The sequence below is a fragment of the Copadichromis virginalis genome, linkage group LG9 (genome assembly GCF_057382275.1).
Source record: "Copadichromis virginalis isolate Kocher_CV1m ecotype Utaka linkage group LG9, C_Virginalis_male_GT1.1, whole genome shotgun sequence".
NCBI lineage: Eukaryota > Metazoa > Chordata > Actinopteri > Cichliformes > Cichlidae > Copadichromis > Copadichromis virginalis.
The window spans coordinates 22,020,935-22,045,787 of record NC_140626.1 but is presented as its reverse complement, the minus strand read 5'-3'; the positions used below and the strand labels follow the sequence as shown (position 1 = coordinate 22,045,787).

The 24,853-nt window shown below is 40.4% G+C and overlaps 1 protein-coding gene across 1 annotated transcript in view; it reads right to left on the bottom strand.

Annotated features, from left to right (window-relative positions):
* The window catches only part of LOC146701833 (collectin-12-like), a 43,164-nt gene extending 23,607 nt beyond the window's left edge, over positions 1-19,557 (bottom strand). Inside the window, exons 1-2 of the mRNA XM_085468207.1 lie at positions 19,286-19,557; positions 18,234-18,284 (exon numbers count right to left, since the gene is read on the bottom strand). Coding sequence (XP_085324333.1) covers positions 18,234-18,284; positions 19,286-19,292 — 58 coding nt within the window. The 5' untranslated portion in view covers positions 19,293-19,557. The remainder of the gene's footprint in view (positions 1-18,233; positions 18,285-19,285) is intronic.
* Between the last annotated feature and the right edge of the window lie 5,296 nt (positions 19,558-24,853).

Genomic DNA, 24,853 nt, shown 5'->3' with positions numbered 1-24,853 from the left:
TTTGAAAGAAATACAACACGATCAGCAAAAAGAGGAGCGACTTCAAAGTATGAATGCAGGAAAGCAGGACAAGAATAACACAGGAATCACTTTATTCAGCGAAAGATTCAAAGGCTGTCTGTGTTCAGTCAGCTGCCATTCAGCTGTCAGAAGTGAAGCAATTAATATCACCATGAAGCATTTATTTCTGCATCATATTCCCTTTTGCAATAGAGGAAAAACTGAGAATCTGTTATTCACTTTCAGTCAGCATTTTCCATTTTGATGGAAGTTTGTAGATCTGAGTTGCCCTCAGCTGCAAAGACTAGGAACTCAATTTCTGCCTGCAAAATCCTCATCGATCAATGCTGAGGTCCCCTGCTGGCTGATTCAGGTGCCACTCAAAACCCCACTACAAAGACCCTCCGTGCTGACGGAGCGCTGGCAAGCGCTTCAAAGAAAAATACACAGCTAAATGTCACGAGTCTGAGAAAAACCGAAATAAAATAAATAACACAATGGTGTTCCTCTCATGAGCAGCTGGGATAATAAACCACGACATGGTATTTGTGGCATGCCCTGGTGGTTTTTGTGGACAGAGTTTTTGGCATGGGATATAAAAGCATCTTACACAGCACATTTACTACTTTAATACGTCTATATATTTAAATCTACTCTCTCTTTTTTAACTATGTATTCTCTTTGTTGTTTAGACATGATACATTTACTTGATATCAAAACATACATGTTTATATGAAACTTAATATTATTATAAACAATGCAGGTTCCTAAATCATCAAAAATCAGCTTTGCAAATATTTCATGAGGAAAAAAGCAAATTTAGACCCAAAGGATGCACACAAAGAGAGTTACACTAAAAATGTCATAAGAACAAAACTCCACAGGGCATTAAAACAAATTAAGCTGCAACCTTCACAGCCTTACTGTGGCTTAAAGATGCGATTCCTCTAATGGGCACTAGATGCCCTCTTTCAGAGAAGAGTCAAAAAATATTTGGAATAAATCTTTTCTTCAAAGTAGAAGAAGAATTTGTGCCATTGTGCTGTGGCTGCTCATCCCACCTTAATGATAATGGTAATAACAACAACGGGAAAGTGAATTACACTCCACACAAAATACTAAAAAAATAACCCAAAACAACTATGTTGTTTATATCAGACATTATGATGTCACATTGCCTAGCAACCGCACACAGCTGGCTAAAATAATTCGTTTTTATGCATGTCTAACACCCTTTTAAAGCATCATTTGTATTTAGCAACAGTTACATTTAATTTATATTAGCAAAACTTTAATTATACAAGTACGCCATCAGGTTGCTTGGCAACCATCCATCAATGGGCTAAAATATTCAGTTCTTTTTTTGCCTTCAAAGAAAATCTGAAAGCGTTCTCAAAGCATTTAATTTCATGACAGTAACATCACATTTAGCAAGGGAGTTCAAATATCTTAGGATTTTATTCATGAGGAAGTTGCGGCAACAAAATGAAGAGAGAGCTGAGCTAAAAGGCAAAGCTTTCGATTAATCAGATGATCCCAATCCTCACCTGTGATCATCAAGTCTGGGTAATTACTGAAAGAAGGCTGTGAATACAAGTGGCCAAAATGAGTTTCCTCTGTGGTGTTTCTCAGCCTGGTGAAGGCCTGGTGAAGAGATGAAACATCTGGAGGGATCTCTGAGTAAACCCACTATGCCCCACTATTCCTGCATGTTGACAGGAGCCTGTTGACATGGCATTTGGTTAGGATGCCACAAGGCTCTTGGGTGCCTCCCATTGTAGGAGGCCCCAGAATATATATCCAACACCCACATGAGAGATTATATATCTCATTTAGCCAGGAAACACTTCTGGATTACCCAGGACTAACTGGAAGGTTTTTTTTAAGGAAGAAGGACATCTGGAACACCAAACGTTTGCCTGTTGCTTGTTTTTTCATTTCATGGCCAGCAGCACAAACAGGTTGAACAATACTGCAGCATGTGCAAGCAGCAGTATTAAAAACAGGTGATAGAGTAATAGATAAATGCGCTGCAGCACAATAATATTAACCAGTGTATGACACAGCTTAACAGACAGCTAAAAATAATCACCATGATGTTGTGCTTTATGTTCATCCACCTATAAATGCACTGAACTACACTTCCTTTTCTGCTGGGGCACTGACAGACCAAACTTTAAAGGACTGAATTCTGGACACTTGACAGAAACTGCATTTGAGGGAAAATCTCTCTGGGACAGTTTTATTACATACATAAGCCATGCTCATCACCACACTGGCCACATCCACCACTGACTTCACCATACGTACAGAGGACAGGTTTTAATTGACACATGTCATGCTTCCTCTCCCGCTGGACTCAGATTTTCTATCCAGATGGTTTCTGCTTGCAGCCACTAGTGTTGCTTGTGGGTAACGTCTGTATAACATTATGGTCCTCGTGGAAGAAGCTGCTCTGTGATTGTAGGGTTTTGTGTAACTAGAATCTCTATCATTTAACAGTGGCTTTGAGGGAACATGGGGGGGCTGTAAAATATAAGCTGATCTGTGGTCTGTGTATTGTCAGGTGGTTAGAGCTTAAAGGAACTTCCATTGTTTTAATTCAGAAGCAAATATAGGTATAGTTTGACTTGCATGCAAATTTTGTGAACAGGCAAAAAAGAAGTGAGTTTGTCATGTAGTTGATGGTTATGTTATCTTTTAGTTTAATATATTTTAAACTAGTATTACAATTATATTAAGCAGTATCTGAGGACAAAAGAATACCTGATCAAAATATGAATTTCCCAAATGGAAAACTCACAATTACAATCACATATGTGAACTTCTCACCACAACAGTTAATTTATAAGAGAAAGAGAAAACCACAAGCTGAATGATCAATTACATGGTTGTACACTTTTACTCCAAAGCCTGACAAAGCTCCAAAGTCAACATTTCAAAGAGGAGTCGGTCTAAGAACTGATAGTTTGCTATGAGAAGTGGAAATGGAATGGAAATGCCTTCTGTTAATGCTGCTTCGTGAGTGTTGGAGTGTCTTCTGGGTGGCCTGCAACATCTGTGGTCGGATGCTGGTGTGTGGTATGTCAATCCGAATGACAGCAAGCCATCCTGGTCAGGAGGAAGAGCTACTTTTTTTCTGCTGAACCCTGTTTAGACAGACACACTCCAGACATGAGGGTGGCACTCTTTTAATTCTGAGTAGCCTGCAGTTATGACGAAACATCACGAGGCAGGAGGAGCTGTCTGACATCTGGGTGATACCATTTGCTGAATGCAGTAATCAACACCAGACAATGGTTTTAAATTGCTTGACAAAACTGTTTGTTTAGAGCAATTAAGAAGAAGTGCTGCGAGCAATGTCTACTCTGTAGGATAAAGGAACCGATCCCCAGGAACCAAAGTGTCTATTTTATTACTCCAAACAGTAAAATGTGATGACCAAAAGCAATTTATAATCAACCTACCTAATCATTTAATCTTTTTGAGTTCCAGCAGCAGACAATGCTAATGCTTCCAGGGTTTTGAGTGTCATCCATTCTTTTAAACTAAGCCTATTATTCTTTTCCCTTTTCTCTGTTTTGCCTGCTAGCAATGGGTTGGACCTCCCTTTACGTTCAGATTGGCTCAGATTCAACAAGGTGCTGGAAACATTCCTCAGAGTTTTTGGATCATGTTGACATGATTGCATCACACAGTTGTTGCAGATTTGTCAGCTGCACATCCATGATGTGAATTTTCTGTTTTACCAAATCTGTGCTGGACTGAATTGACTGCCTGGTAATTAGATGACTGTGGAGACCATCTAAGTACAGTGAATTCATTGTCATGTTTAAGAAACCAGTTTGAGATAATCTGAGCTTTATGACTTGGCATTATACCTCGATGGAAGCAGCTATCACAAGATGGATACACTGTGATCACACAATAATGGACATGGCCAGCAACAATGCTCAGTTGGTACTAAGGGGTAGAAAGTGTGCCAATATGATGACATTACCACCAGCAGCCTGAACCGCAGATAAAAAGTAGGATAAGTTCCAATCCTGGGTGAACTGTAGCCTCAATTTGCTGTTCTAAACTGACAGGAGCAGTGCCTGGCATGGTCTTCTGCTGCTGTAGCCCATTTGTCTTCAAAGTTCAACATGTCATGCATTCTTCTGCATACCTTGGTTGTATATTGTTGTATTGTTACCATCAGCTTGAAGAAAGTTTGTCATTTGCCTCTGAACTGATATCAACAACACATTTTTGTCCACTGAACTGCTTCTCACTGGATGATTTTAATTTTAATTTTTTTACTATTACTGTAGAAAACCCCTGTGATTTGTGTATATAGACTGTTCCACGGACCCCCTCTAACCACTGCTAAGATGGTACATTCCTCCCATCCTTTGTTTGTGTTTGCGCTGGTTCACCGTGATAGCGCTGGTGGAGCTGGGCTGTTGTACTGAACATGTGTCGTGCGTGTGCGTGAATGATAAGTAAGTGCCTTGTATTTGTTTGTTCTATGGTTGTAACTTATCATACACTTGCCTATCTACATTGTGTGATGCCTTTATAGAGTTTTCCAGCGGTTTGTATAGCCACGAGACACTGTATATTCACGCTGATTTGACCAAAATGGCGCTACCCTTGTGAACTGAGCTGCCCAAAGTAAAGATGGAGTCTATCCCTGTGCAGCAGCCCATTTGTGTCCACCAGGGGGTGGTGTTTAGTCATTTCTGTTCAACCCTTTCTGTATTATTTAGACCAGTTTGGTTGACTTTAATTGTTTGCTAATTGTAATTTCTGTTATTTTACCGAACCACACACACATATACATATACTCACACGAATTCACTTCTGGAGATGTTTGGATTAAAAGAACCCTAATTATCATTGCTGTGGACCCTCTCTTTCATCATATAAGTCACCAAACATTTGTTTTTTGCCTCACCACTTGACAGAGGAGTCTTTCATCCAGCAAGCCCTTTACGCATAAACCCTTGGTCTATGCTTGCAGACACTGTCCAGCTGCAAGTAACATTACATTTCCCTCATGTACTGGTCTTAGACAGTATTTGATACATGCTAGTGATTGTAATGCGAGGTGCAGACAATCAGCAAAAATCTAGAGAGCTGAAACATCTTGTTTCAGACAACTGGATATACAGAGGGGCTGCATCAAGGTATACGACACTTAAGCCAAATGTAAGATAATTAAGGGTTATTTTAAACTTTAAATCATGCGAGGATCCTCCAGAATCCAAGAATGAAAATACAGAAATGAAAATCGGCATAATAGGTCTACTTCAAGTTCAGAGGACTTTAGTTGGTAGCAGCAAGAGATGATTTGGATGAATTTATCAGTCTCTGTAGAGACTGCTTGGCTGGACTTAGAGGGGAACTGGCACTCCTTTCATACCGCAATACAAACGTCAAATATTCAACACAAAAAGCATACATGAGTAATATATACTCAGTGGCTACCAGCTACACCAGTATAACACTCAGCAATGACTGTATAATTGAGCTAACACCTGTCTGTCAAGCCAAAGAGAAGATTACAATCTTCCTAAGTTTAGAATATTAGGTGGATGTACTGCCTGGGGTTGCAATAAATTGCATAGATGTTAAATTCAATTCAGACATGAGCTGGAGATCCTTGAAGCAGCTGAAAATTAACAGGTCAAGTCTGGATTCAACTTGCTTTTGAAGCACCCATTTCTAGTAAGATGTGGAAAATCTGAAGGATCTTAAATACAATTATTTGATGGTGATAAAATTCACCTGCTGAAAGAGGCCCATCGCCTGCTGCCATGAAGGGGTACATGAGGTCTGCAACAATACATAGATAGGCAGCATGTGTCAAACTCAAGCAGAATGGGACTCAGAGCATCAACCCACCTCCACCAGTTTGCCATCTTCCCATCCAGCAGTTACCTCAGCTCACACATCAGGATGTCAATGTGATTTTATATCAGAACAGACCATCTTCTTCCACTGGTCCATTGAGTATTTGTGCTGTTTCTCTTTTGGTGGGGTTTCCATCATAGTCAGCAAGTATCTTGAAGGTTCGCCATTTTTACTGATTCAGACAGATCATCTTCAATAGTTGACAGTTCGAATGACTCTTCAGTGGAAAGGTGGAAATCTAGAAGCCATTCTTAAAGTAGAGAGATGGGAAGAAAAGGCTGAGGTTTGCCAAATTACACTAGAACTGGACAGAAAATCAGTGCCAAAATGTTTTATTGAGTGATGAATCCAGTGATTGAGGAGGAGCTCAGGAAAGAAGTACAACACAGTGTTTACAGCCATCTGTAAAACATGGTGGAGGTCCTGTCATATTTTGGGGTTGCATTTCAGCCATTGGCGATCTTGCCAAAAATTGACTGAATTACGAACACAGAAAAGTAATGTCAAATTTTGATCCACCACGAAATACCATCTGGAAAGTGTCTGATTGGCAACAGCTCCATTTTTTAACATGACAATGATCCCAAACCCACTGCCAATACAGTAAAAGCAAACCTGGATCGAAAAACACACAATGGAGCACTATCAGTCATGGACTGAGCAAAAGGGAGCCAGCATCCAAAGAAGAGCTTTGAATGTCCTTCAAGAAGCCTGGAGAACTTTTCCTGAAGACGACTTAAAGAAATGACAAGAAGACCTACCTAAAGGAGTTCAGACTGTGCTGAAGAATTAAGATGGTCATACCAAATATTATAAAAATGCCTTTTTTGCCTTACATTCTATGTTTTCACAGGTTTCAATTTCCCATTTTTTTCTGTCAAAATATGAAGAAATGAGGGGACAGCTCAAGACTTTTTCACAGTACTACAAACATCATTTCTGCACACTCAGAGACATACCTAGATTGGCTTTGTTTTCAACTAAGCCAATCTAAGTACACTCAACTGTATCAGCTGTGTGATCTGTAGAATAACAGAAAACGCACTGCAGCATATAGCACACACCATACATCCATAATGTATTCAAAGATGCATGCATGATAAGCATTTGGCAAAGGTGCCAGAAAATGAATTTAGTGAATTCCATCTGTCTGCAGTCTTCTTCACACATGGAAAATGTGAAAGCCATTATGGATCTGACAGGGCTTTGGAGCTGAACACTGTTCCTCTCTGCTTCAACTCCCTTTTGCAAACCAGGAAGCTGTGGGTTGATCTTGGCACCCTTCACAGTCATTTCTCCCTCCTTTCATCAACATTTTGGACTGAGAGTAAGAGCTTTAGGGGGCTTTATTACTTACACTAAAAGAGGAGAAATTAGAATTCCCAAATTCATTGTAAAAGTGTGCCTGTGTGTTCTGCTGCCGGAGGTGCTGGAGAAATCTTAGTGTTTGTGGACACAGGGGACTGGAGCACATAAAACAGTTTGTAGTGCAAAAGTGAGATATTGTGTGTTATTCTAGGAGTGAAATCACATATGCACAGACTAATGCACACACACGCACACGAAAGGGAATACGAATGTAAAACCTTATGTACAAGTACGGCTCTTGCAGAACAAAGAACTGCAGCGTGCCAAATTTTAACATAAGTCTTTTCACTGGAGGCGTTATAGGAACACACAGGTGTTTTGGAAAGCCTTCTCTCTGCGCTTTTTTATTTAATTACAAAATTTGTGACTCAGACCCTCAGTATAAATACCCCTTAAAGGCACAGAAAACAGGCCGTGCTGGACTCCAGAGACCCTTCCTTGACATCTGCGTATGGGTCACCTCAAGGACACCAGGCTTATTATGGTGTGTGAGAGCTGGAGCTAGGGGAACACGGTGGGGTTTGCTGCTTTTCCTCACTCTTAAAGGTGAGTCAGAAAAGTCACTGACACTCAGATGATCACAGTCCAGATTGAAAATAGCAGCTAACTACCCGCACATGTGTTGCTCTAGCAAAAACATCACAGATCGACGCCTGCACTTTATATCCAATGCACTGAGTCATGTTACTGCTGTTTTATTCAAGCTAATGAAGGTGCAACAGAGAGAGAAAGAGGAGGTGGAACAAGAGTTTACAGGATCTCTTGGAACCAATTGTTATTTCTAGAAAAAGATATTCAAGACGCTTTTTGAGGGTACTGTGACCTTAATCACAGTTCAGGGGATCAACTGATGAGGCAGGTCAACCAAAGTCTGACCAGCTTAGTCAAAACCGAATATATGTATTGCATTTACAGACCCCAGAGGGCCAAATCTGCAATTAGAGGGAATCTGACCCATTTTCAGCACAGAAGCGACATATCAATACATAACACAAGGTGCAATAAGGTCCTTTAGTTATGTTAAAAAAGGAATTGAGCCCAATTAATATTTAGAAATAAAAACAGCAAACAAAACACAGAGATCACTATTTCACTATCACTGTGGTAAGCTACTAAGGTGTCAGAAAAGCACATCAAGTTCAATCAAAGCAACTTCCAATTCAACATCTGTTGAACAGTTACTCTCTGTTTTAGCTCTCTTTTGGTTTCCATCAGTACTTGAGGCTGCTGGCCCTTGAGCTCTCTGACTCATTCTATATTCCTCAGCTAGATCCTGACTTTGTAGGTTGTTGCTGGGCACTAAGCTAGCACTAGATCAAATGAGTTTTGCGGCATTAAAACAGCTGCTTAATGAAAAAGTGGCAGGCTGTACAACCTAAATGCACGAGGCTGGATCGGTGCTTGCTTTCATGTTCTTTACACCAAATTCTGACTCGACCATCTGAAAGTTGCAGCACAATTCAAAACTCGTCAGACCTGCCAAAGCTTTTCCAATGTTTTGTTTATGAATTGTGGCCTCAGTTTCCTGTTCTTAGCAGACAGGAGTGACACCCAATGTGGTCTTCTGCTGCTGTAGCCCATCTGCTTACACTGGTGTAAACAGGTGTGGTTATTTGATTGTTTGAGTTACTGTCGCCTTCCTATCAAGCCATCTAGTCATTCTCCTCTGACCTCTTTCATTAAGACGCTCATTGGATAGTTTCTCTTTGTCAGACCACTCCGGTTGTGCAGGAAAATCCCAGCAGATCAGCAGTTTCTGAAATACTCAGACCATGCTGTCTGGCACAAGTCACTTAAATCACCTTTCTTCCTGATTCTCAGTTTAAACTTCAGCAGTTATTTTGAATGCTTTCAGTTGCTGCCATGTGATTGGCTGATTAGATATTTGAGTTAACAAGATGACCTGTGAGTGCACATCCTTGTGTAGTCCTGCTAATGAGATGTTTATTAAGATGTAATATCAGTAGTTGAAGAGGTAGTTTAAATGTGACTAATTTAAAATGATTTTTTAACACTTAAATCATTTAAAAACAATCAAGTTCTTTTTTGTAAAATCCTATTCTGAAAGTAGGTAGAAAGTATACTGGTGTAGCAGTGGAGTATAAGTAGCATAAAACTGACATACTCAGTTGTGGCATGTGTGTAAATGCACTGCTGTCTTGAGAAAATGTACTGTTGAAAGCTCAAGGCAAAAGAAAAATGATGTGTTCATAAAATTCCTCTGTGGTTGGCTGCCATTCCCTCTTTCCGCTGCTTTTCTTCAAATTCAGATGGTTCAGTGAGTTTCCAGGTTGAAAGGTTTGAATCATAACAGAGATAAGATGAAGTGTAAATGTCAGAGAGTGGATTTGTAGAAAAAAACTACAGCAATTTTTTTTTCATTTTACTTTGCGCTTTTATTTCAAAAAGGTGCGCGTGTGTTACAGACAAACGGTCCAGATGGATCTCATACTGTCACAACTCCCACCCCTTCTATTATCTACTACCATCACATACTAACAAACCCTTATCTCCAGACACAGAGCTCCTCTCATTCTTCTCCAAACACATCCATCCTCTTCCTGCGCTTCACTTTCAACCAGCTGCATCACCTCCACCCTCCTCCCTTTTTTCCTCCAGCACCCGCTGTTCTCGCCGCTTAGTCAGCATTAAGTGTTATCCCTCCTCCCGTCTGTCCTGTGGTATGAGTTTCTCCCTAAACCAGATACAAGGAAATCCCTTACCCTGGTCTATAAATCATCTCTCTGTTTACACCCTCCTCTCCCTGCACAAAGAAAATTAGAACAAATGCAACAGAGATCCAATTCTGTTTTAAAAGTCACTGGCTGACATTTGACTTTAAAAAAAATCACATTATACGGGATTATTTATGGATTTTGTTTTGGGAGTCATAATTTGTAGCATCTGCCTTTATTTTTCTTGCCCTTAGAACATAGGTGTCAAACTCTGGCCCGCGAAGCCATACCAAATTACTATCAGAACTGGCCTACTGGTATTATACAGCTAATATATATATTGTTTAGTATTAAGCTTTGCTTGTTCCATATTCAGTTTTTTAGCAAAACGTGTTTGAGTCCATAAGAAAAGATTCATTCTTATATCTGGAGGAATAAATATATTTCAATAAATATTAACGTTAGCCCGCGACTTTATTCCAGTTTTGAATTTTGGCCCACTGTGTATTTGAGTTTGACACCCCTGCCTTAGAACAACACAAACACTTCATTCTCACCTTCTTGTCACGACAGGAATTTCTCTCTGAAAGCTTTTCAAGCTTTCGGGGCAATCTGGGACTTTTAAAATAACTTGAAAACTTTCATGTATAAACACATAAAGAAGTGAGGCTACCTCACTTAAAATAATGATGAAGAATGAGCTAAATTAGCCAACTAACAGTATCAGTGTCACTGCACTTCACAATTAGTCATAAACAGGTAGCAAAAATCATGTGAATTAGAATTCAATTCAATTTTATCGCCAAATCACAACAACAGTCGCATCAAGGCGCTTTATATGTTAAGGTAGACCTTACAATAATACATAGAGATAAAAACCCAACAATCACATGACCCCCTATTAGCAAGCACTTTGGTGACAGTGGAAAGGAAAAACTCCCTTTTAACAGGAAGAAACCTCCAGCAGAACCAAGCTCAGGGAGCTGCGGTCATCTGCCACAACTGGTTGGGGGGAGATTTAAACTCTCAAAAATGTTTTCTATTTTAATACTGAGCCAGTCTGCCTCCAGTCTGGGATATGAAATCTGGAATTTAAAATGAGTGATTTCACATCTGTGAAGTCAAAGCTGGCTTTAAAACACAGGCCAATACTGACTTCCTGATTTTTACTAGACAAGCCCTTGAAAGTCAAAGAAAAGCCCAGTGTCTTATAGCTTGGTTTTCCCACTCTAAGTAAGTAGTTTCCCATCTTTGTCTTCTCTCTACAGCAGGTGTTAGCACACTGCATGCTTGACAACACACTTAACCTGCTTGAGTAGTTTTTGGTCTTTCAGAAGCTGAAGGAACACAGTAAACACACTCTTTTTTTGTTTGATTTACTAATCATTTAAACTAAATGAACTTAAACAGCATACAAAAAAAAAAAATGTTGAAACTAAGAAGTTGTTTTGTTTCTTGAAAAAAGTATAGGCCTACTCATTATGATCTTCATGGCAGAAATACACTGTAAAAATAGTTGTGATGGTCACATTTTCTTCAAACAACAGCTGCTGTAGTTTTAAAAGTGAAGTGTTTTCACTCGGGCTTGATTTAGATTTCTGCAGCATGACAGTTTGGAGCCAACTTTCTTCTACTTTTCATGTTGTAATGCACCAAATGTTTTAGTGGGTCACAGGTCTGGATTGCAGGCCAGTTTAGCACCTGGACTCTAACAATGGAGTCATGCACTGGAATAAGGCCAGAATGTTGTTTGGCACAGCCATTCCCTGAAAAATATGTTGTTCAGATACATATGGTGCTTCAAAGTTTGTATACACTCATTTTATTAGGTACACCTTGCTAGTACTGAGTTGGACCTGCTTTTGCCTTCATGGCACAGATTCAACAAGGCGCTTAAAACATGCTTCAGAGATTTTGGTCCATATTGACATGATAGCATCACACATATGCTGCTGATTTTTTGGCTGCACATCCATGATGTGAACCTCCTGTTTCTATCCGCAAGTTTTCTGCTCCTTATGAGATACTAAATACACCATTATGTTCACCAGCTAGTGTCTGCTGGTATTTCAGAGCTGTGCAGGTAGTTTCATTGCTTGAAACAGTTGCCTTCTGCAAAACAGAAGCAAACAGTCATTTGATCCATGTAGTGTGAATGTGGAATTTTGGCAACAGGAAAAAAAAAACACTGAAAACTGGTGAACTGGTGATCATCATATGAGAGAAAATGCAAACATTATGGCAATAAAAAGAAAAGCACAGGGAAAGTCAAACACAGATGCTCACCCACACGCATAATAAATGTTTGCAAAGGCAAGCTGACTCTAAAGTATCAAGGCCAAAGGAAAAATCTGAAAGTGGTATGGCAGACAATGAAAAAACATTAAGACTTCATAAAAGTATTAAGTGATCAAAAGCTGCCACGTCATTTTGAAACAGAACTAAGAAGCAGAATCTGAGAATCCCACAACACAACCCTGCAAAAGAGGAGAAACCACAGCAAAGTTCATAAAATTCCCCATCAGACATTCTGACAAATGCACTGCAAAGTATCACATGACAGTATATATTAAATGTGTCAAGCACCCATGTTAACATAGGATGTCTGATACCCTGCTAACCAGGATGGATGAGGTGTTATTAAGACTACAGCTAAAGGTGGTTGAGAAGCCAGGGGATACTCTGCCAGAGAAACCCACCGAACTGAACCGAGCCCTGCCCATGCTGACACAGCTGCTTCCAGGCAAAGATACCCCGACACCATGCTCAGCCAGGAACGTTCTGGGCCTTTGCTGGAGAAACCATAACAAGTGCAGGAAATGGATTAGTGCATTCTGGGTTCCACACCGGCCACAAACCTCTTGAGCCTGGCCTCTCCAAACCCACATGCGTGGGAACAGGAGTCACAGCAGCACAGGGCGTATGACCCCCATCCAGATATCAGTGCTTGTCCCAAGAGGATGTCCTCCCTTTTTTTTTTATCGTGGAGGAAGTCTTGCATTTTATGCTTTTGTTGTATTAACTTTGCACACTGTTTCATGTAATTCTACCTCTTTCATCGATATACTGTGCTGCTGGGATAAAACTCATTGTACATGACTATATCACAATGTATTGTAGTGCAGTTACATTCTGTCAGAGTTTGTTATTGCTACAACATAACCTAAAGATAATGTTTCAAAATAATTTCCACTGTTTTGTATGTTTCCTTACGCCGTTTCCAGTTGGTGCTATTTAGGTGGTAACCAACAAAAGGCTGCAGTTCCCTCAATGACCACTTGAGGCTGCTTCCAAAAACTAATCAGTCCTACTGACTGTCATGCTAAGATGCCCAATTTTATACATGCAATAATGTTTACAGTCTGATATAGTTCTGGTCTCTATATATAATAATTCACTCATTAATTATTATAATTAGTAATAATTAGTAATTATTAATTACTCATTAATTCACTCATTTAAACTGGTTCAAATTATCCATAGTTAACTTTTTTCTTGAGGGAAACTTAATTATGATACCTGCTAATTAATAAATGTCTGTTTCTGTGAGATACAAATATATACAAGAAGTCTAGTCATGAAAACTAGAGCACAGACTTCTTGGGCAACAATGCTTTATCAGCATCAACTTGGCAGTCAAAGCAGCCACGTTGTTAAAATGCATACCTTTAAGGCTAGATGCAACAGGTGAATAAAAAATCCATACACTTGCTACAGAGAACATATTCAATTCAATTCAGTCTTATTTATATCGTTTCATATCACAAAAGCAGGTAAAGATAAAGATGCTACAATAGTACAGAAAAAAAAATCTAAAATCAAATAAACCCCTTTGAGTAGGCACTTGGCGAGAGTGGGAAGGAAAAACTCCCTTTTAACAGGAAAAAACCTCCAGCAGAACCAGGCTCAGAGAGGGGCAGTCCTTTCTGTATCCAACTGAAAGAAGATGGTTTTTCTACCCCTGTTAATGTGCTTGGCATATTAACACAGGAGTTTTCAAGGCTTCAAGTCTGAAGAGCTGCAGTATTTGGCACTTGCACAGGTTGTTGTTATTTATTTACAAGGTAACTACAAGGTAACTTTTTAGAAATATGAAGTAAACTCTTTCATCTACAACAGATGGAAGCTTTGTGAGAAGGTGGCTCTTTCTCTGTTCTTCTTTCTCTTTGTTTTCACAATTGTATGTTTTTTTTGTGTGACTTGAAGGTTCATGCTTTGAATCAGGCCAAGGGCAGCTGCTGGCTTCCATTGACCGATGATTATACTAGTCCTAATGGGGCTGTGAGAGTTCAGCCAAAGCTCAGGTAGATTTTGTTTTTGTTCTGATGGCCTTCTTGTGTCAGCCCCCCACAGTAAAATAAATATGTTTAAACCTTGAGCACTGTGAAAGCAATTCCGGCCCAGCTTCAGCTTGGCAGGGAGGGAGATGGGATCACCATATGAATTTACTTTGAGTATGCGCTGATAACTGTGTGTGTGTGTGTGCCTGAGTGGTGTACATTTACACTTGTATACAAGCGAGTGGAAAATGCATGTCTATATTTGTATTTGTGTAAATATACATGACATATCCATGCCTTATGGATGATGCTTAAGTAAAGAAAAGAATTAGAAAAAGCTCACTCTGTTTAAAAAGTGTATGTCTGTGCTTGCAAGTGTGTATCTTTGTATAAAGCCGACTTCTTACTTTGCACGTCAGCAAAAGCACAAACATCACCAAATGTACTTTTAAAGATATTTCAGCATGTGGTCACTTCCTATTACTGGTTCACATGTGTTCATATTACACATTGCACTTTTTAATGCAAACCTTATATACTTATATGCAGAAAAGAGGGAGCCCGGACTTTGCTGGTTTGTATATGAATTGCAGCCAAAACAGTGAAGAAAGTGAATGAAACCAGTGTGGAGTTTCCTTACAGTTGTATATCTGCACTTTATCACAAAACCGAGGTGAACACATCAAATCCTGGAATTTCAGGAATTGGACGAGCGCTTCATAAACAACCATCTGGAAAGATGAAGCCAAAAATTAAACCATGTGGAATTTTACTGGTTATATTTTCTATTGCTTCCTTGATAGAGAGAGAAAAGCAAATCACACAAGAAAGTGGTCCCCTTGGTCCTTTATCCTACAGTTGTGCAGCGGACTGCATTCAAAAGCATTTTTTACAATTAACTCAAAGCACGGACAATTTATTTTAAGACTAATTTCTTCAACCAGCACGGGCGTGAAGCATCTTGTTCTAATCATGTTTGATTTCTTATGCAACAAGAAATATCGCTTCTACCCAGAAATATGGAGCCACCAGCCACCTCTCATGCATTCATTCACAAATGCTAACGCACTGATGAGAGCTACCATGCCAGGCTCTGGCCCAACTGTGGGTCTCGACATATGGAAAGCATGATCTACCTGCTGACAGCTGCTCATTCCTCACATCTCTATGTTTCACGTCTCCCTAAGATGATTTTCTTTGCGTTCAGGAATTTTATGGGAGCCCGTCGCTCTCTGCAAAAACTTCTGGAGCACTTTGGGAATTGGCCAGTAGCAATGCAAAGTATGTGAAATGTGTACATGAACGGATGCCAAAGCCCACTCGTATTATAGGTGTCGTTTCTTGTTCACAGTGACTTTGAAAAACCGGCGGGTTTGAGTGTTCTTTCTTTCCCGTGTTAACTCGCCCCGTGTTATTTTTTTTAAGCTCAGTGGTGACTTTATAAACTGGGCAGATATTCACACAACATTCACAGCTTTGACATGTCACGACAGTTTAAACACTATCAGTCTCCCGGGAGACCGCAGTGAATTAAAGCAAAACATGCAGGGAGGAAATAACTGTTTGTTCCCTTCTGTGAACTGACATTATAGCACTAATAGTGGTAGAATGAGGGCTCGGGAGGGTTTGCATGAATGCGGCTCTATTGCACAACAAAGGCTCTGGAGGGGTGAAGCAGACCCCCGGAGCCGGCCCCTCAGAACAGCTGCCGTGTCCCAGCAGGACCAATTTCACTCAGTTAGAAGTTCAGCGGCTTTCTTGTCCTACTCATCCACATGTCAAAAGTTCATTTGAATAAAGTTAAAAGTGAGCTGGATTTGACTTCCCCACCCCACCCTCCCCACGGCTCTCTAATGTAATATATGAGCGGGGACTTGCACGCGCTCACAGAGAAAGACAAACAGGATGCTTCTACTCGGGTGACTGGGATGAAAGGGACCGTGTGCTTGGACGCAGCTTGAATTCGTCTCCGCTGGTCCTGAGTTAGACAGCGTAGCCCGCTGCCTCCTTTTCACTCTCACGGACTTCGGCCAAACTGTGTGTGAATGAGTCATACTCCAGTAACACCCTGAATACAGCGACTCTGAGACTCCTGATCGCAATTCGATGAGCAGTTATGGGGCATGTGCTCATGCCTGCAGTGAGAATAATAATGATAATGCTCTTTAGCGTGTGTGACAGAGGGTTGGTCCCTTGGTTTGGTTTTTAAGCATTATCCAAAAGCATGAATAGCGAATATGCTGAAGCAGTGAACCCAACAGCACATCAGCAGCAAGTACAGAAAAACAACTGAAAGCAGATCCTGTTTTTAAAAAAGTGCTTGTGATGGAGAGACTGTACATCATTAAACATATATTATGTATGGGCAAGAGGGGAAAAAATGCATAACTGGAGCAGAGTGGATGGTATTAAAGCTGGCTTTGAGGGAAAACACTGAGCAGAGGTGTTGTGTAAAACACTCAATTTGCCCAAATTACTAAAAATTAGGATGCATTAGTCATGGGAACTATTTGTTTGGCAGAAAAACACTTCAAAACTGCAGAGAGTCACAAGGATACTTTCCCCGAAGCTACTGCTGACTTTCACAATCATTACAGAATGTAGTGCAGTGATAAGTGGAAATGGACTGCCTGTTGTTACAGAGAGCAATCTTTAGAGGGCAAGAATAGTCTGCGTTAAACACTTAGTGTGTCGGGAAACTGAAATTTCAGCAATTTGTAACCAAATTTTATAAGACAGAGGGTGACAGTGATGGATTAACTTCAGTAGGATACCAGCTTTGATGTATTTAGACTGTAGACTGGTAAAAACCTTCTGGATAGTCAGCTGCTGTTCCTCTGTTTGCTTTTGGGTTACAACCGCATCGGTGGTCATAACAGCTGGAGGACATATCGTGGAAACAAGATCCTGCTGCAACAGCTCAAGTAGATGTTCTGCTTTGTCGTCTAGTTTTTCACTGTTTACTTTCATGTATTTTAATCTCTATTCAGCCTTTTTAGTTACTGTAAGATGTTGCAAGTCTAATCACTAATGACTTTTGCTTTAAAGTGGCTCTATTGTGCTTTTGCTTATTATCTGTGACCACAGTTTTAAATAATGAGGTCAGACTATATTGAAGTGATTCCTCTGAGCCTAAGATTCAGGCTTCAGACTGATCCAAATGATCCAAATCTCAGGCACACAGCTCTGACTGTGAGCATAGAAACCCCACCCACATGGTATTTAAACCATCTGTTTTTCAGGGGCAGCCAATCAGCACAAAGTTGGCTTAAAGGGAAAGAAGCTAAAAGAAGAAGCTTGCTTCAGACAGTGAATAAGTTGCAGGTATGTACCAGAGCCCAGCATGAAAATAAAAGAGTGTGTAAGTCATGTAAAGCTTCTCTTGCAGAGTGGAAATGAGGATAAAAGAGGCCTTCAAATAATTCATAATGTACAGATCTGTAAAGAAAGCCTCTGTAAACTGGGCAAAAAAAAAACAACCATATGTTGCCTGTGCATGAACACACTTCTATACACACACAAAAATGCATGTACCACAACAGACGGACATGCATTGACTACAGTCTGAGTTTGAGTAGCCACATTTTTGAGGTTCTCGGCATGTTTGTGTGAGTCAACATGTTTAAGTGACTCGGTTTAAGTGGATAAAGGGGAGGTTTTGAAACTTCTTGATCTGGAGAGCTCTGTCGGCAGTCGTTGAGCCTGTGGCAAGCTGGACCTCACAGACTGTCAGCCACATTTATGTTCAGCCTAAAATCCTGCCATCAGAGGCAAAACCATTAGCGATGACTATCGGGACAGATGAGGTTCAGGCAGCCAGCTGTCTGTCCTGACATAGAATGATTCAATTAGAGCAACATGCTTGTAAATATCCAGGTAATTGTAGGTATGCAGCAACAGAAAGAGAGAAGGAGGTGGGCCCACACACTAAGGCCCTTTAATTCATGGCTTTTTATTCACACAAAAAAGGAGTTTTGTGATTAAAAAGAAAAAAAGGTCACGTCTCACTCACCGAACCTCTTGTATCCAAAAGACTGTACTTCCTCCTCGTCTGCAAAGTCGTCTGCGTGACATAATCAGAAACATATGACATAAATAGGTCACACAACTAGGGGTACACTGTATCTGAGACAGTTGTTAGGACTCCATAAATAACATAAAAGTGATAGAGACACTACCGGGCTGCTGCGTAGAGTCAAAAATGTATAAAGTTATCTTTAAATACAAAGATCAGGGCAGCCAATGAGGATTTATGCTAGAGATAATAGAGTATCATCTCCTCTGTGTATGTGTGAGTGTGAGTTTAGAGATAGGAGGTCCACAGAACTGTAAAAACCACAGGCTGCGGTTTCTCTGGGTTGTTGACAGTAAACCCTAATTACACTGCTACACTGCACTGAAGACTGGAGCGGAGCACAGAGAACATCGCTGGTAATGGTTAACAGATGGGGCCAGGAGGAGGGTGACATGGGTAAGGGGGAGTGATGGGGGAGCCAGGGAGGGATGACTTTTACGAAGGGGGGGCGTTTAGACTAGATCAGGAGCTACTGTTGCAGAGTGGATCACACATTCCTGAGTGCTAATTCCCCTCCAGTTCACTCTACACGAGGAAGATGCTGATGAATTAGAACGCCTGCAGATTGTTGTCTTTAATCGGCTACTTGTTGGAGTTTAAGCACAAACACAGCAGTCAGTGATGAAGCTCTGCAGGTGGTGCTCACTGGTCATCATCAGTCATACCCTTCTCTTTCTCATGCTTAAAATCAAGTGAATCTAAAGCCTCTCTTTTCTCTCGTTTGTTAGATCTGGGCTTTTTTTAAATTCTCACATTATCAGTTTAGCGGCCAAATTGCGCAAACATTATTTGGCGTTTTAATTCTTTCAATGGGATGAAACTGGTGGTGGAAAAAACTGCATTTTACAACTTCTGCTGCGCAGTAGCGTAATGTCATCCAGATGTGCGCACTCGCAGAACACAAAGAAACACTTACATGTTAAATCAATGCAATATTTGAATGAAAGTAAAGGTCTTGCACTTTTCTTTCTGCAGCAACAGTTACGTACCTTTCATGGCGTTTTATCACTCGTTGAGAACTGTAGAAGAGATGAGGACCGCTGTCACTTTATGCGCATCTCACCATCCAGTGCAGAAGTGTAAACTTGTTCCAACACACTATAATTAAAGGATTTTTTTTAAAGCTACAAGTCTGCATTGACTTTCATGACTCTCAGTTTAAATTCCCATCGTTTCTGCTTTCTTGCTCGCTGTGGCTCAGAAGAGTGTTTGCGGGAGAGCTCAGATGATCCCAGAGCGCTGAGCTAAAGGAGAGTTGAGCTGAGACTTAGACCAGTGTTAAGTTACACAAAGCAGCAAGTTGTGTTTCCGGTGGTCCTTTCAGAATAAATTGTGGTCGCCCCACCTCTTTTCCACCCCTTAAACCACAGAAAATACAACTTATTTCCGGAAGATGAAATAGATGCCTAATAGATGAAGATGCCTTTCACATAATTTGTTCCCATTTCTTCTTTCTATGAAAAAAATACCAAACATATCTCAGTTTATCAAATATAACAATGCAAATGATCAAAAGATATTACTGAAAACCTGGCACCTCTTGTCAAGTGGTAGCCCTAAATTCTATCTACAGGATAGGATTTCGCATGGCACTCGTTCCAAACAAACTGCTGATGCAATAAAAGCATATCTGAATTAAAAACACACACAATAGAACACTCTCTGCCATTCACTGGCTTTCCTACAGCTCGAACATCAACATTATTGAAGCAGTGTCGGATCATCCTAACAGGGAACAGAACAAAAGGCAGCCAACATTTTCCTGAAGCCTGCTTAAAGAAAATACAAGAAGCCCTGCCTAAGAGAGTTCAGGCTGTGTTTATAAAAAATATATATATTATCACACTAAATATTGACTTTTCACCTTTTTGCACAAGCTGTGTTTTTGCCTTATATACTGTATTTCCATGTGTGTGTATATTTTTCAACAAGTGACTGCACATATTTTCCTAGTAAACTATAAAGATATGAAGGATGCCTCGGGTCTTTTGCACAGTTCTTGGTTTCAAGACATCAGAAAACAACTTCTGTGTCAAGCTCAAAATCTTTGCTTTGACACATTTAGGGGGGGAAACTAATCTATTGGTCATTTGTAACAACATATAGATGACATTTTCTGTCCTCTCTTTTAGATTTTCTAAGCGCTTTTAAGGTATCTAAATTTAATTTAGGCACGCTTTTATTGTGAAAGCTAAGATACTTCATTTCCGTCACTGGACTCAATTTCTGCATAACTTTCATACATAACTTGACAACCAAACTTGTTACTACATCTGTGCTGCACAGCCTTTCAAAGCAGTTACGGTCCCCGGCCCTCCTGCTGAGCCTCCTCCTGTGGGGACAGAGGAGGTGCGGACTGCTTTCAGCACTACAGACCGCGAGACGTCGCCCGACGCTGCAGTAATCCAGCCGGAGATGAGATTAGGTTACAGGGGTTTGATAGCAATCTCGTCCCCCGGGTAAAAATCTGGTACCCATTAGAGATAATTTCAAAGGTTGGAGAAGGTGGAAGGGAGCACCGCGACATTTATGCCCAGTTTCTGTTTTGCATATTTAGACTCATATCTCATGTCCTTCAAGGATTTAAAAATCATTTTAATATCAGCCTCCCTGCGGTAATAGATTAAATATGCTGTTTGGTGACGTGTTATCGTCTGATTTATCACGGCAGCCCCACAATTCTGCAAAACACTGCAGAGTATTTTCCATTGCTTCCACAGAACAGGAGAGAATCCTGCAGGAAAAAATAGCAGGCATACAAAAATTAAAATCAAAAACTTATAGATTCAAGAAAAAGTCTTATGGCTGCGTGAGAGCTGTACTTCAAAGGTATAAAAAAAGTTTGCATGATCCAGCTGCATGCATAAATTAGTGGAAAAACTATAACTATGCATTTTTATTGCCACGATGTCTAAATGAGCTCTGTTTGATAAAGCACAATAAAATCCTCATGACAACATGGCTATATAGATGGTTGCACTTCCTCTAGAAACAACTTATTTTGCTGAGAAGTGTCCGCTGTTTATCCATATTAGACTGTAAGGTTCACTGGGCGCCATTTTTCTTTAACTCTTCCAGGTGTTGTGATAATTCCTGGACACTTCCTGTATCCACAGTCTTCAGATCACTGATCAAACACAGAGCTCCAGCTGCATCCTCCCAGACTAACAAGGAACATCAAAGAAATGAGACAGGCCCACTCTTGCATCTTCAGTCCAGGTTAGTGTCACTGGGTTACATGATGCTAATCTTTTTACACTCGTTCACTTTTCATGTCAGTAAATTTTCCAGAAACGGATGCAGACAACATCAAGTGTCTCAGCACTGGAATCCTCTGGGCTTGGAAGGAAAGCAGCACACATGTCCAGCTCAGATCTGTTTGTTCTTCTTTCTTTGGATAACACAGCCTTCTAACTCTGGCTCAGCACTAATAGCTTGAGTTTGACCCAGTGTGCCACATAACATACTTCAGACCAAGTTGAGATGATCAAGCAACTAATTACTTGTTTTACTAAAGGCTTCAAAACTGTTATTTTACTGTCGGCTATGATTGGAGCAGCAGGCTAGTATTGGGGCGCAGAGAGAGATCGTGGTGAGCTAATAAAAAGCAGCTGAGGGTCAGGTAGCTTACTACCAAGCTCCTGCTGGTCCTTATTCAGGGGTTGGGACCTCATTTGCTGGGTCAAGGCTTTCTGCAGTGGGTTCAGATTAGCAGGAGATTTAGAAAGCATACAGGAATTCCACATTTGCCACGGTGCCGCCATGTAGTGATTAGAAAAATGGCAACTCAAATCATTCAATTGCTGCAGGAGAGATTCACTGTTGGCAGACTAGAGAAAGTACTTTTCCATAGACTGCTGAGATAGTTTAATAACTTTTTAGTTTATTAAAACTGTACCTTAACATAACCGTTCATGCCCTAAAAAAAGAAAGAAAATTATGATCACTTGGGGGCAGCAGTGACAAGCTCTAAAAAATGATGAATTCTTACTGTAAAATCCTGTTTTTAAAAATAGTCTTAAATCTTCCACAGCTTAACTTACCAACAGGATTTTAAAATGCAACCACTATGACTTTATGCCTGAAAAAGAGATATAAAAATAAGGTGAAAGAGGGCTGGGCTGTACTTTTATGTAATACCACATTGTACCACAAGAGGGGGCAGTGAGTCAATGTAACCTTTATCCAACCAGTAAATGATTAAACATTTTTATTTAGAATGGCAGCCTGCAAATTCCAAAGCATCTTAAATAAATATATATACTTTAAAAAAAAAAGAAGCAGCTGCAAACATCTGGAAAAATTTAAACAAACTCATTAGACCAACACTGCCTCCTGGTAGTAAAGTTTTCAGTTAAAGTTTTTAAGATTAATTAAAAAATAGTGTCTTTAATACAGCTCCAGGTGTGCGGCTGGAATTTTCCATCAGGATCCTGAGTCTACCTGGTATCGCCCCTGGGCAGGGCCATCTTCTCCTCTGCAGTTCTACACACCTGGAGCTGATTGCAGGCAATCAAGCCAGAGTGATTTAGGCCTCACGCTGACATTCATTCACCGCCAGTTCATCATCAACTCATGTTGGTAGCCAGCTTACATGGTTCAGGCTCTCCTTGTGATTTACTCTGCTAACCTTGTTTTCTTGTGACACAGTTCCAGGACTCACCTTGACTCAAACCTCAAGCTTAAGCTCCTCTTTTGGACTCAGGATACCTTACCCAATCTTTGAAATCACTCTGTGCCTCATCTGCCTGCCCTTCCGCTATTGCACATCATCAGAAACCTTCAGATCTCAGGTCAGCCATCCCACACAGTCCAGCTCACTCTGGATTCACGTCACCCCTCCCTCATTGCTTACTCACTCCACCTGCAAGTAAGAAAAGTTGTAAAACATACTAACCATCTACAGAGCTCCTCTCCACTACCCTTCCCTAATTCAGTTGTCCTCTCTCCTCAGTGTGACTGCTAAACTGCTACGTTCCAGTGTACATCAATTCCCCCCTCTCAATCCATGTCAAGCTAGCCACGTAAACTAGGCCTCGCCACGTCAAGTCCTGTGTTTTATTGCCTCTGTCCTTACTTATCATATTTTGAGTTTAACCAATAAACACCGTAAAACGTTCTGCTGTCTCTGCTCTGGGTTCCTACACAGTCCAGTTTTTGGACCAAGCTTTCGGTCTTATGACACACTATTTCTAAGTATGATGACTTCCAGGATCAGATAGTTTCCAGTTTTCTCTGTGTGGATGGAAGACAGATTGGTAACGAACTAAAGGAAGAGTCTGAATACGTAAGTGGAGAAACGCACAAATACTGATGTTTCAATGAGGAAAACTAAGTATAAAAATGTTGTATGTAAAGTTAGATGGTTAATTACTAAGTGATAATGCATACAGTCACAATATCATTCTCCATAACCGGAAGAGTTTCAGACAGAGTGCCAGAAAGCTTTGTAGCTGTTCTGGTTACTCATGATGACAGATGGGTTTCAGTAAGACACAAGAGCCTAAAGGATTACATGCAGTTTCTTTTGGCTGTTTATCACCAGCTAGTACATTTACAGCACAGGTAACCATATCACAAGGCATACAGCTGTATTACGTGAAGTTGAAATGACAGTGCACATTGTAGAGTCAGGGTTCTTATCGATCTAAACCATATTTCGTGTTCCCTGGACTGGATTACACAGCTGTCTTCTACTGATTTTTTTTTTGATACCCTACAGAAATGAATGGCTGCCTGGAATGGTAGAAAAACGGAAAACAAGCAACATAAACTGAAAGTCTACACAGTTTGTTGTTAAAGCTTAAACTAAGAGCAGCCGTATATCCTCTTTTCAGTTACCCTGTTTTGTGTATAGTGTGCACGTGTGCATGTGCAGTCCTCCTGCTCCTGTTGTGGCCTGCAGTGCAGAGCTTAACCCATGATTGAGACCATGCCAGTGTGTGTGCCAATTCTCTGCAGGGGGCTCAGGCTTACTGTCAGTCTGATAGAGATTAAAGCATAAAGTTTTACCTAAGGAGGGCTCTGGACTATGTTAGAGACCATTAAGTGCGTGAGACAGACAAACAACTGAGCACGTTATATTTACAGAGCATTAAAGTTGATCTGCAGGTATGCAGCGCGCATAAGGCTTAATAACCAATAATGCAAACACACTAATAGGATCTGTACTGCTGAGTAGATCCATAAAAATAGAACAATCCTCGGAGGAACCAGACTGTATCAGTCTCATCCTTCCATAAGCACAAGCTGCTTCTTTTTTTTTTTTCGGGAGTCGGATATTTTCAGAGCTCTCAAGGTAAAAGCTTGTTCTACATTTCTTCGGTTTGTGTTTTGCACAGAATGGCACAGTTGCAGTGCAACAGCAGGCTTGGATGAGATATTGGAGGAGACTTGCAATACAGCTGTTGTTTTTTTTAAACTAGATATTTTAAATGTTTGCAACCTGGAAGACATCTTACTCTGTGTTCACTGAAGGTTAATGGGAATAATTTGCATTGATAAGACGCCATAAACTAAATAAATATGCAGTATTCAGAGCAAAAACACACAGTTAT